The 13,355-nt window shown below is 38.5% G+C and overlaps 1 protein-coding gene across 1 annotated transcript in view; it reads right to left on the bottom strand.

Annotated features, from left to right (window-relative positions):
- Nucleotides 1-13,355, bottom strand: part of ebf1a (EBF transcription factor 1a) — a 126,321-nt gene that overhangs the window by 23,683 nt on the left and 89,283 nt on the right. Inside the window, exons 9-10 of the mRNA XM_016552384.1 lie at nucleotides 8,642-8,772; nucleotides 6,821-6,947 (exon numbers count right to left, since the gene is read on the bottom strand). Of these exons, the coding sequence (XP_016407870.1) occupies nucleotides 6,821-6,947; nucleotides 8,642-8,772 (258 nt within the window). The remainder of the gene's footprint in view (nucleotides 1-6,820; nucleotides 6,948-8,641; nucleotides 8,773-13,355) is intronic.

The following is a 13,355-nucleotide window of genomic DNA, read 5'->3' as shown; positions in this document are numbered from 1 at the left end:
GCAGAACTTTTGTGAGGGTCTAGACAGGGAACATTTAAAGTATGTCTCTTTCAAGTGGACCCATGTGCTAGCATAATGAGACACGGACCGTGATGCAAAGCACCTCTGAGGAGGGTGTTGAGTTAATGTGCTGATACAGAGACGGATGGGCCAGATTTCAGGCTAAACTGTACTCCGCCACACTTACAGACATCTGTACATGTTTACTCTCCTTCATTGCTATCGATTTTCACATACTGTACAATCCTCTCACCAGCCGACTCGATAATGCACACTTGCTGGGAAAGAGACTGTGTACTGAACAGTTAGCAGTATAGTGCTACTAATTTTATGTAGCCACTGAACGCCCACTGAAAACAATGATGCAAACATTTTGTGGACACAAGTCCATGCAATTATGGTATATGTCACAAATCAAACTGACATTGACCGGTGACAGTATACAGTATAAGTTACCGCAAAAACAAACCCAAACCCTTGAGACCACACAGAGAAGAAAAAACACATCCTGTGCTGGGTCATGGAGTGAACTTTGTCAGAAAGTTTAAATAAAACAGTGTATTTTGAGAGATACACTTACACCAAACAGGGAAGTAAAATCCCATGAGCTTCTCCATTTCCGGAGCCTCTATGTCCTACTTGGTGTGTAACGTTGTTTACCAAACCATGCACAGCAGACCTGTATATTTATAGAGAAACACCTTTCAACTGTCCATGCACTTGTTTACTTTTACAGTTACAGAAACTCGCAAGCTGCGGTTTCCATTTCTTTCTGGGCTCAGGGAACGGTTTCACGACAGAAATAACACCGGCCAGCACCCAACATATATGATAGAGTCAGTTTCATGTCATCACGGATTCATTGCAGCTCTCCAATTTCATACGCGAAGGAGAACGAAAAGGTTACGTGTGATGTCATGAGCTGAAATAAAATCTACAAAATCAATATTGAAAAGAGCAGAATATCTGCCGTATACCATGCCATCTCGTTACGTTTAATGAATATAATCGATATAGGCAAATATAGAGCCATTACGGATCTAAACGGAGCTCCTGGAGGCACAAATTGAACGTTCTGCCTCGCAAAAAAAAAAAAAAAAAAAAAATCAAGGAACCTATCCGATTTTCCAAAAAAGGAAAGCTACAAATACATTAACAATTGACAGCTCTCCTTTTTCTCCAGAAGATGGGATCAAAACGAGTAAAACATATCAGCAATAAATAAATAAATGAACAACAACCACTGCTTGAAGGATTCCTCGCAATCACACAGATCAATGCTCATTGAAATTTCATGAAGGCACAGCCGGATCGCTTCATATTTCACAATAATAACTACAGGCCCGCGGGGGTGAAGAGAGGAGAGGAGAGGAGGGGAGCGAGCCACTACTAAAAGACAATACTATGAGTGCTGTCAAAAGCAGATGGAGCCAGTCAAAACAGTGCATTTTAAAATACCTTACACCACCAAAAAAATCCCACACTTAATATCTCGCACAGAAGCCAGAGGGCAGAATGTGGGCGGCAGTTTTTAGACTGGCGAGAACACGGTATTTGTGGCTTTCCTGTTTTTGAGACCAGATGCTAGCGCTGAGCTGCTGGTGGTAAATTGAATCAGCTGACCACACATAGACCTGCAGGGCTAGAACAGTATCCCTGACTGACGGAGCAGAAAGGCATGCTGGGTAATTGGTCTTTAGCAGAACCTTTTAACAGGCACTTGTGGGCTTTGTACAGAGCTGTTAATGTCAGGGTGGTAATGTTCTGTACATGTTAGGGAATGGCAGACTCCGTTTTACACTCGCTCTCTCTCTCTCTCTGTTTTCCCCAGAGCTCTCTTTCATTCAGGTGTGATCTCATATGCTGTGGATAGGAATCGATAGGCTCAGTGGCAGGGTGTTCGATGCCTGCCTGAATTATTGCTTCATTTCTCTCCCTATATAGATGAGGCCTGTTTTTCCTCAGCCCTCCCCATGCCGGGATCAATACCTTACAATCTCATTTTTATCCATTTTTCCATAAACCCAGCGATTGCGTTTATTTGGAAAATCCGACAAGCTAAATAAGGCATCACTTTAAGACATGGGGGGAGAAAAAATCTTGGAACCTGTGGCCATAAAATGGATGACTTGTTTTTCTTGATCGTGAGCAGCAGCTTCTAAAAGACAGAGACATCTGTGTGAAATGGCCCACTGAAGGCGCCCCGCTGTTGAGCAAACCAATTGCTCTATATCTTTATGGCCATAATCTCCACCATGCAGAGGTTTAGCAATTTAATTGGAACGGTTATCATTGATCACCTAGTGTGACCCCATTTGTCAATAGAATTAAAGAGACTCATTATCAAAATCGAACGATCACTCAACCCACTCAAGAAGAAAGCCTCCGTCAAATCTAGTGCTTGAAAAAAAATAAGTTGGTGACTATGAATGCATAAAGGATTTACATTTACAGTGGGGTCCAAAAGTCTGAGACCATGTAGAGATTATTATTTACATTAACGTTTAAAGGTTTGGGGTGAGTAATATTTATTTATGCATTCAATGTATTGAAAGTGACAGCAACAACATTCATACTGTAATGTTACATTAAAAAAAATATATATATATATATTTAATATAAATGATGTTCTTTTGAACTTTATATCCAAAGAATACTGAAAAAAATGCATCATGGTTTCCACAAAAAAAATTAAGCAACACAACAGTCTTAACATTAATTATAACAAGAAATGTTGAACACAATCTTGAGCACCACATCAGCAAAATAGAATGAAAAAAGGTAACTGAAAATTTAGCATTGCCATTACAGAAATAATTTACTTTTTAAAATATATCAAAATAGAAAAGTGTTCTTTTAAAGGTATCATTTAAGATTTTGAATCATTAAAAGAGCAGCAATGTAAAACAAATACAGTATCAACAATATAAAACAAATAAGAAATATTTCTAGGCCATTAATAAAAAAAAAATTTAAAAACAGATGTTTGTGTTTACATTGAAGCGCAAGTTGCTCTTTGGATCATTCATAAAATTATGCTGGATAACATGATCATCAGGTTTTACACAAACTTGTAGAGTCCACACAGCTTGAGTGCAAAAGGATGAGCAAAGTAAATATTAAAACATTCTGAGCTTCAACCCAAGCTAACTTTTAACTCAAATTGTTAAGCTGATATAATTTTGTATCAAACTGATTTTTCCTTGTCGTCTCACACTTTGGGACCCCAACGTCCATGCATTTGCATTAAAAGAGAGGGTGAATGCATGTATAATGTGAAGTCTGGCTTTTCTTCAACTGAAGTGACAAATGCCTCCCATAGACTTAATCATTGAGCAGGCATAGAGAGCTCCCTCTAATGTGATCGAGCAGAGTCTTTTAATATCAGGCCTGATGGGTGCTGTTCAGCCCACTGGCCTGCATACTGAGCAGCAACGAATTGCCTGCTAAACATTTCAAGTGATTCATCAACACCTCCAATCTATCGGCCGCACAGGGCTTCACATACGCTCACTGGCAGATAGCATTATAACTCTTTCCCTCAAAAACAGACGGAAAACCCCTTTGACAAATGATGCAAACATGGCAATCTGGTGAGAAGTAATACACAACCAAACATGGAAATGCATTTGTTGCAGATGAATTGAAAGGGAGGGTGAGGGAGAGAAAGTAGGGAGGAATGATTCATCCCTCTTATCTGCGGAGTGCCATGCAGGATGGGTAATGTCCCAGGCGGTGAGTGCTTAATTGTTTTTGATGATAAATATAATTGCAGAGAGCTTCTGGATGTTTAATTGCAGAGGCCCAGTAACTGTGGGTGACATCACTTTGACTGGGTCTTCCTCATTAAAGCTTGGGTTTGTGAAAGGGCCTTAACTTTAGCATTCCAGCAATACAGAAAAGTGCCTGGTGAGATGGGAAATGATCGCTACTGTACCACACATTACTGAAAAATGTTGTTAATTTCAGTTAATTGTACTCCGATATTGCCTTTATTCTATCATTTCCTCACCCTTGTGTGGTTCCAAACCATATGGTTATTATTTACTGAAAACCACACATTTACTGAAAAAGAGCATTTAAGATAAAAGTAACATGAGAGATGTTTTGTCTGCTCCAGTGCTTGTCTAATAAATACATTTATAAATATCAATACTGCGTCTTCGACTTATTTGGTAACTACATCGCGTTCCACTGTTTGTTTGTTTTTTACGTGTCGTATACTCGTTACTATAGGTACTGTTGCAAAAGGTATTAAAAACCCCCAGTAAACATGAACTACAAATTAAAGATACTGGCATACTGGCAAACCTGATGGTATATTGCTCAGAAAATGTGTCTCTTTGCTCTTCCTGTATTATATCGTAATTACCCGAATAATAATTACGTGCGTATATTTTCCTCACGGCTGCCTTGAAAACGCATTTCCTTTTTAATATGGCTTGTGAAGTTAAAAGTCATTTGAACTACTTTGCGTAAAATTTCCTGCATTCTACTCCATTCAGTTGTACTCCATCCAGCTGTCTAAAAGGAAGAAGGTGTCTCTTCAGGGTGAGCTCGTGCTGTGTTATGGCTTCTCCAGAGTACTGAGTAGCGAATGCTGTTGTTGTCCCGGCGTGAAAGTTATCTTGTGCAGCTTCAATTTCTGTCAGATGAATCCTAACACAGGTAGCCTCCTGTTTTAAATCACACCTCAGTGCATCACATAACCAAAGTTGTTGAATTTTAATTTCATTTTCATGATCGATCATTAGTGACACTACCTGGTACTCCACTACTGGTACTTTGCTCTATCTCTGAATCTACTTCTAACACAATATGATAGACAGACACAGACACACACACACACACACACACACACACACAGACACACACACACACACTCACACACACACACACATGCACACTTTATAGTGCTTTTGATTCTTTCAGCTTTAGACCACATTTATTATAGTTGCATGGAAAAACACCCATCACATTTCTTAGAATTTTCTCTTTCTGTTTTCCACAGAAGAGTGAAAGTCATACGTGTTTGGAACGATATAATGGTGAGTAAATGATGACAGAATTTTCATTTTTGGGTGAACTATCCCCTTAACTACAAACTGTTGTCCAGCCAGAGGCACAGTTCACACGAGCGTGTGCCAAGAATCCTAGAGAATACGAGACTTCTGAAATGAGAGGCCTTTGAGGAATCCATTTACTGGGTGGCTGCTGGGTTCATAATCAGAGTGAAGTCAAAGCCAAAACACAGCTCTATCACTACAGACGGAACAGTGTCAAATATAATCAGCGTCATAATTTACTCATAAAGACAATACTCTAAAATCATGCACATAGTATATATACTTGTGAGAACCATGCATTCAAAGTAAAAAAGCAAAATGAAATGAATTTTTTTTTTCCTGAAAGAATTGTTTTTGTCTCTCCACCATGGCTGTGAGGGATGTTCTCCAGGTTCGGCTCAGCCTTTCCGCATGGCTGTGTGGTGTTTGAGCGAGGCAGCATCAGTGCACCATTGATTTAATTAGGTCTCCATCTCCTCTGCCTGACAGAAGTTGATTAGAGGTGCCAGATGCCCCATGTGTAATTCCACTGCCAGCTGCCACATAGCTTTGCCAATACTCTATGATTAGTACCCACTGGCAACTGGGCAAAGCACAGGTGCCAACTGGAGCCAGGAAAGAAAGACACATGCAGGCTGACGTCCCACTGCAGTAGCTGGGACAGGGGGACAAGAGGAAGAGAGATGGCCCAAAATGCTTCAAACTGAGAAGAATTGCATGGTGGAGCCAACCTGAGGGCTGGGCGCCATTTTAATGTGTGTATAGACCGACAGCTCTGCATTTGGTCTCTTGTCATTAACAGCATTGAGTTTCAAACTGAGTTTGAGTGCTGTGTGCATTAAAATGGCACATTTAATCAAAAGCTTTCTTGATGGTTATTAAGCTTGAATCTTTAGCAAAAGGGGCACATCTAGAAGTGCAGCCATAAAATGGGGTGACCATCTGCCCTCTGTTTTGGAGGGTGTGTGGCTGAACGTGTGTTTGTATGGTTGTGTGCGAACATCTAAATCCCTCCCTCCACTCCTCCCCATGTGCTCGCTGAATAGGCCATGAAAAGAAGCCAAGTCCAGCGCCATAAACCCAACGAGCATACTCATTCACACCCACGAATGCACAGGCATATACATAGACACCTACTGAGCCAACAATACCCACAGCTGTGCACTGTTTAAACCTATTGATGAGACAGGCCTTTAACATTGCTCCCTTCAGCGTTTTAACACTCTTCAGAAAAGCTGTGCTTGTACTTTGACTGCAAACTCTAAATTTAAACTAAAAAAGCTGCAAGATCAGCGAACAAACTCATCACCTCTTCCTCCACTGATTTCATGTTGTTTTACCATTAGATTACATCATAGACTTCCATCATGTGCTTCCCTTACTTCTGGAACTCCGAAGTTAATTACTTCTAGTTGGCTGAACTCCCAATATGTAGAGTGTACTGTAAACTCATTTTGAAGCCAGCAGATATCACAAGTGACCTCTTTTTCCTCTATAAGATAAGTCCTACATTTCCCTTATCTGTGCAGGCTGCAGGATCTTCCTGGAGTTCGAGGCGCAGTCGTTCGTATTAAGCTGTGTGCTCAGGAAATAGGTAGGATTCCTCTATGGTGTAGGTTTCTCACTACAGGAAACACTGGGTGACTTACTCAACCCAGAACGACGAGAAATCAAGAACAGTTGAAAAGGAATAAGACATGATGGTTGTACGTAGCTAGCTGAGTATAGCTAAGGGTGCTTAATGTTATTCTTACCTGTGTAGATAAATCTGCCCGGTGTACCTTTGCAGAACTGCTTTGACTTGTAAGACAGAGTGACCTCCACAACCCCGGGAATGTGTCTGGGAGGAGTCTGAACTCGGATGGCGTGAGGGGTAATGAGCTGAAAGAGAAAATAAGAAGTGTTTTTTTGGGGGGGATTTTTTTTTGTTGACAAAATAAAACAGATTACATAGGTTGAAATAAGGCTACAAAATATTAAAATAAACACAATACAATGTGTATGACCTTTAATTTCCAGTGTTCCAAAGGAACCTGAACTGATCACAACATCAATTTTTAACATCTCTTTCATTATTCATTATTTGGTCATTTACTTCCAAAAGATAAGACATTTTTACTCAATTATTATTATTTTAAATATACTGTATTTTCATTTAATTATTCATAATTAAGTTTTGTTTTAAATATTTTAAATGGTCACTTCCACACATGCAACATAATTATGTCATGTGACAACAATATAGGCCTACTTGTATTGTTGCTCTAAATGTTTAATGCTTTTTTTAAAAAAAAAACAGTAGGCAGCATACAGTGTATACTGTGGAGTATACATTACATATTAAGCAAAAGGTACAAAGCTGTCACTGGGGCTGTACCATAATGTACAAAAGCTAGAAGGTACATATTTGTATCTTATTTACACCTAAATTAAACATATTAGTATGTAAAGTGTACATACTATTAGTACCTTTTGAAAGGGTACCGCACAAGTGATAGCTTTCGTACCTTTTATCTGAGGATGTATTCTATTCTGAACATATCCTACAGTATATTTTGAGATGTTGAGAGCATCAGTGTTTTAGTTATTCTTCCTTTTATTTTGTCCCTCATTTCAGTATAAGAAAAATATCAATGACATGCTACATAAAGTTATGAGAAGTCACTGGTCAGTACTGGAGTCAGAGATTACCTTTTCTGTTAGTTGCACATGGTGACACAAATCTCACCATGCAGCCAATTAGAGTAAAGCTTTTGTTTGTTGTGGATGCTGACAATCCAAGTCATTTTATAATCAAAATTCTGTCCACCTTTTTTTGCATCTGAATTGTCTGACTCTTGTACTGTAGAACTAGTTCACAAAAATTAAAAACATGCATTAAAGCTACCCATGTCTAGCTGAGCTATTAAACAGTAGTGTATTGTTCTCTGATTAGACTATGATTTGACTGCTTACAGTATTTGTGAAACTGTGCTCAGTCGCTTTTGAAGAGGATCCGTGCAACTACAAAGCAGCTGCGAGTGCTCAGTTTCTCTGCAAACGCTCTGTCATATTCAAAGCCAGCAGCACTGGTGCTGCTTTACATGGCTTTAAACCGTCCCTTTCATTGCTCACTTAGCTGGGCTTTCATATGCCAGGCACTGCTCTTCTCACCTCTCAGATAAATATGGCATTGTCAATGAGAAGCTTTTTATAGAATTACCTCTTTCATCTAGCTCTTCCCAACATGAGCAGTGCAGAAACTGAGTGAGTAAAAGACCAAAACAGATGGACAGACAGGAAAACAGACAGACTGGCTGACCAAAAATGAGAACAGAAGCATTATGCTCATTCAAACTGGCATGTGTCTTTTCATATTTGTAAGCCAAGTGGATTTTGAATGCATCTTCCATATAAGGCATATTTGTTAATTAGGTTGCTTAACTATTTTAGTTAAAAAGGTGCATTAATTGCTTTTTCTTTGTATTCAAATTCAGTTTGATCCTAGTTGTGATTCCCAAATCTCTGTTGTTGTTGTTTTTTGGCGGGAGCATGGATTTATTTTTGGAAGAAGTTTGCATAGAAAGGTAACTGACCTCACTCCAGACCAGCATGGTGCCAAAGATGACCTGTAGGCCGTCAAAGAAGTTATCACCAATGATGATGACTGTGGCACCCCCTGTCGTCCAGCCTTCACTGGGACTGATGGCCTTAATGCAAGGGGTAGCTGTTTTAGAGAAAGAGGAAGAGGGAAAAAAACGAGTAAGCCAGTGGCTGTTGTATACAATAAACAGCTAGTTTATCTCGAAAAGGCATATGCAATATACATTAATGATGACTGTATGTATTTGCCTGTACACATCAAGACACCTGTAAAGAGATAATACATAAATAATGTCAAGAAGCATCAGAATAAACATCTGGAAGCAGCCAGCAAATCATCACTCGTGTGCATTACCTGTGACATAATTTCATGCACAAGACTAAATACTTAGGAAATAAATCTAAACCTGTGCAACTGATTTCTTCCTGATTACGGCAAATAGATTTATGAGCCACACTCTATTAGGAAGCTTTAGGCACAGCTTAATGACAAGTGACTGACTCATTAGAGTCGTCACATATGATTAGACTGTGGCCATTCCTCTGCGCCATCCCCATGTGCTTCCTGACAGCGGCGCGAGCATGAGAGATGACGCCCTCTCACTGATCATTTATCTCAATCTACCCTGTATAGTAGCATGATTCACTGCTGTGGTTGCCTGGAAATCACCTGCATCCTCACCCTGATCATCTCTAGCTGTGTTTTGGGAACATTAGATTGTAGCCATCGCCACATGAAGGAACACAACTCGAAATCAGAGAGTGGAGTGGAGTGACAGCAATGTCTCCTCCCCGCTCAGTGTTCTGTAATGAATCTGCTCCAGCTTCACTCTTATTCTCACTGGTGACAGAAACCCCACTCCAACTCCACTCCATAGTTTAAATCTGCATTGTTACAGCTCTGCATTGTTACCCTCTTCTCTCTTTACCATTGGTTATCGATTTAAGAGATAATATACATTTATTTAATAAACATATATAATTTAACAATTTGATATAGGTATATATATGTGACCCTGGACCACAAAACCAGTCTTAAGTCGCTGGGGTATATTTTTAGCAATAGCCAAAAAAACATTGTATGGGTCAAAATTATCAATTTTTCTTTTATGCCAAAAATCATTAGGCTATTAAGGAAATATCATGTTCCATGAAGATATTTTGTAAATTTCCTACCGTAAATATATGAAAACTAAATTTTTGATTAGTAATATGCATTGCTAAGAACTTCATTTGGATAACTTTAAAGGCGATTTTGATTTTTTTGCACTCTCAGATTCCAGATTTTCAAATAATTGTATCTCGGCCAAATATTGTCCTATCCTAACAAACCATATATCAATGGAAAGCTTATTTATTCAGCTTTCAGATTATCGATAGATCTTGATTTTAAAAAAATTGACCCTTATGACTGGTTTTGTGGTCCAGGGTCACATATGCTAATTAGTGGTGGGAGCTATGTCAACCGATATAATTATTTTATATTACAATAAAAGTATATAAATATATAAAAGTATACCGTTCAAATTTTTTTTAATGTTTTTAAAATTTTCACCAAGGCCGCATGTATTTGATCACAAAAAAACCCAGTAAAATCAGTATTATTGTGAAATATTATTACTATTTAAAATAAATGTTTTATATCTTAAAATGTAATTTATTTCTGTTATGGCAAAGCTGAATTTTCAGCATCATTACTCCAGATATATATATATATATATATATATATATATACAATTTATATACAAATTAAAAATAATAATAAAAATAATTAATATATACAATATAAAGTTGTAACACAAACTCAATTTTAGCATTTAAAAATATTACTAAAGCTATTTTAGTTTTTAATGTTTTATTTTGAAATTATTTAGTCAAATTAGTATATCTCATATCATGAAAATAATTATCATCAGCCAGAATATTAATATTAAAATCATATAATAATAAGTAAAATCATGTTTGCACAATTTCCATATAGTTGTAAGGGTGATGCATTAGTATGATGAATTTTGATTAGACTACAATATTCTGCATTATCTATATTTTGTATATTTTCGCTTGATGATTTCTCTACATGTCTTTTCCCACTTATTTCTGGTCGTCCCCATGCACACTCATGTTCATCTGTCATTTATTTAAATGTTTTGTTATTTTGATATTGTTATATGACATATGCAACTTATGCATTCTGGTCCACAGATGCTCAGACTCGGTTGACCAAACTGAGAGCAGGCAAAACAGCAGGGAGACAAGACAGAATGAAAGCCCCCCTGGTGCTCTGCTTATAAAAGGCATAATTCCCCTCCGCCTTTGTTTTAGTCATGGACATAATTAATGAAATCTGAGGGTCAGGCTGGAAAAGATCAGTCAGTGATGAGTGTACAATAGCAGCACTCCTCCCTCCAACCCCTCCCTCCTTCCCCTCTGGGGGTGGAAGGAGAACACGAATGCTAATTCCGCTTGATTATACACACACCTTTATTAAATATTACACTGACCCCATGTGAGTGCGAGGAGGGAGGGGGCCAGGTGCGAGCGCTTGTTTTATGACACTCGTGCAAATGTCATGAGCGCCGGAGTTCGCCAGGCACAGAGAAATCCGGAGTCCTTACAGCAGTCGATCAAAAGGCCAGGCGCCCTGGGACACTCTGAGAAAACAGCAGCCAGCCATAAAAATTCAACACCTTAATGAGTTTAAATTTCATTTCAGCGTGTTGAACTTTGGCACCGGATTCTAAAGCTTGGTGTCTCACTGAAGGCACTTTAACCGACTAATTACTGTTGTTCCAATTTGCTGCTGGATTTAAATAGAAGGAAAAGACATGAGGGAGAACAAAAAGGAAAAGTAAGAGTCCTCGGAGACAGAGAACAGGAGAGTCTATCACGGGTGGCTCTGTTGTCCACTGTGACTCTGGTATAGGGAACTGAACACACATCCTTTAACAAGCGTTACACACCGCTCTGACTGTAGGCAGGACCCCTGGGCGAGGGTGGGGGGCTACACTCGACGCTCATATGATAGTGCACCTAACTGAGGCAGACGTGCGGCAGAGGCAGATGGCCTGTGTGCAGGAGGTGCTCGGTGCTGCTGATAGAACCTGAACTGAGATGAGACGAGGCTGTAGGCCTCACTCGCACAGCTCAAACTGGTGTATGTCAGCCACCGGCGATGCCCTGGGAAGAGCTAGCGTATATAATAGCAGGGGAGATGGAGAGTTTCAACAGCAGGGGAAAAATAGTCTGGGGAACGATGTTGTGGAAGCTAAACTGTGGTTTGTGAAGCTATAGTGCAATCATGCTACCCTCTTGAAAAAGCAGTTAGCACCACTACAAGCTACAAATGAATAGAAGCTAGCTACATTACCATTCCAAAATTTGGGGTCGGTAAGATTTTTTTTTTTATGTTTTTGAAATTCTTTAATACTTACTAAGACTGCATTTATAGTTAAAAAAAGTATAACATTTATTCTATTCCTGTGATGGCAAAGTTTTCAGCAGTCACTTCAGTCTTCATTGTTACATGGTCCTTAAGCAGATCTTAAGCATAAATAGACATTTCTCATTATTATCAATGTTGTAAATATTGCTGATTAATATTTTTGTAGAAACATTTTGTGAAAACATTTTAATTAAAAAAAACAACAGTTTTTTAAACAATAGTTTAAAATAGTTTTTGAAACTATTCATTTCTTTAAAGAAAAATCTTACTGACCCCAAACTTTGAAAGGTAATAAATGTACATAGGAGGTGTTTTTATTTATTTTGCAGAAAAAGCTGTATTTATTTAATCTTGTACAAAAATAATGAGGATCTCATATTGGGTAACATAATTAAACAGCATTTTAACTCAATTTGCACAAAATATCACTATATACAGTGTGTAAGATTATTGTATAATAGACATTAGGGTTAGATTAGTCAGACATAGATTTTTTTTTGCACAAAACACATTAAAAAGGATATATTTTTATTACTCAGCAACAGCAGAAAGTCTGTTTTATACTGTAAGTGTGTAATCATTTTTGGGTGAGTTTAAGACTTTTTATATCCATGTTAAATATAGAAATGCTAAGTAATAATATTCCAAACTGCAACACTGTATAGTGATGCATCTGTGGAAGACCTTTATAGTCTTCCAGGATTCATATCATATTTGCAGTGTCCTGTTGAATGTTTTCCTGAAGGTGTATTGCATATTAAGTACGGAATTACATATTTTAGATTAAGGAACTTGATTTTAAAGCATTTCAATAACCCCAAATATACAAAGCAAATCTCCTTAGACCAATCAAAATATCACATATATTCTGTGTACCAGCCATGTAGTAATTTTCAGAAGTGAAGTAATCCACTTTGCGGCCTTGAGGACTTCCCCAGTTTGTCTGTGCTCCTTTTTTTTTTCTTCTTCGAAGCTGTGCTGTGGGTGACTGCTGGGCATAATGCAATTTGGCGGCGTGATAAACCAGGAGAGATGAAGAGGAACGGTGGAGCAATCTGTGATGGTAATCTTGGCCTAAGACGACTCTTTTGCAGGGTGCTGAAATTGCGCATGGATTAAGCAGATGGTGGAATGTGAATCCATCTGATAGGATTAAACTTTGGTGCCTCCTCTGCCGCCATCTGTTCCCTTACGCTGTATGCAAGCGTACGCGTGCTCGCTCTTACACACATCTCAGATACAAGCACAATAGCTTTCTCTTCTAC

Source organism: Sinocyclocheilus rhinocerous, unplaced genomic scaffold (genome assembly GCF_001515625.1).
Source record: "Sinocyclocheilus rhinocerous isolate Xijiao unplaced genomic scaffold, SAMN03320098_v1.1 scaffold584, whole genome shotgun sequence".
Classification (NCBI taxonomy): Eukaryota; Metazoa; Chordata; class Actinopteri; order Cypriniformes; family Cyprinidae; genus Sinocyclocheilus; species Sinocyclocheilus rhinocerous.
This window is presented reverse-complemented; position numbering and strand designations above follow the sequence as displayed.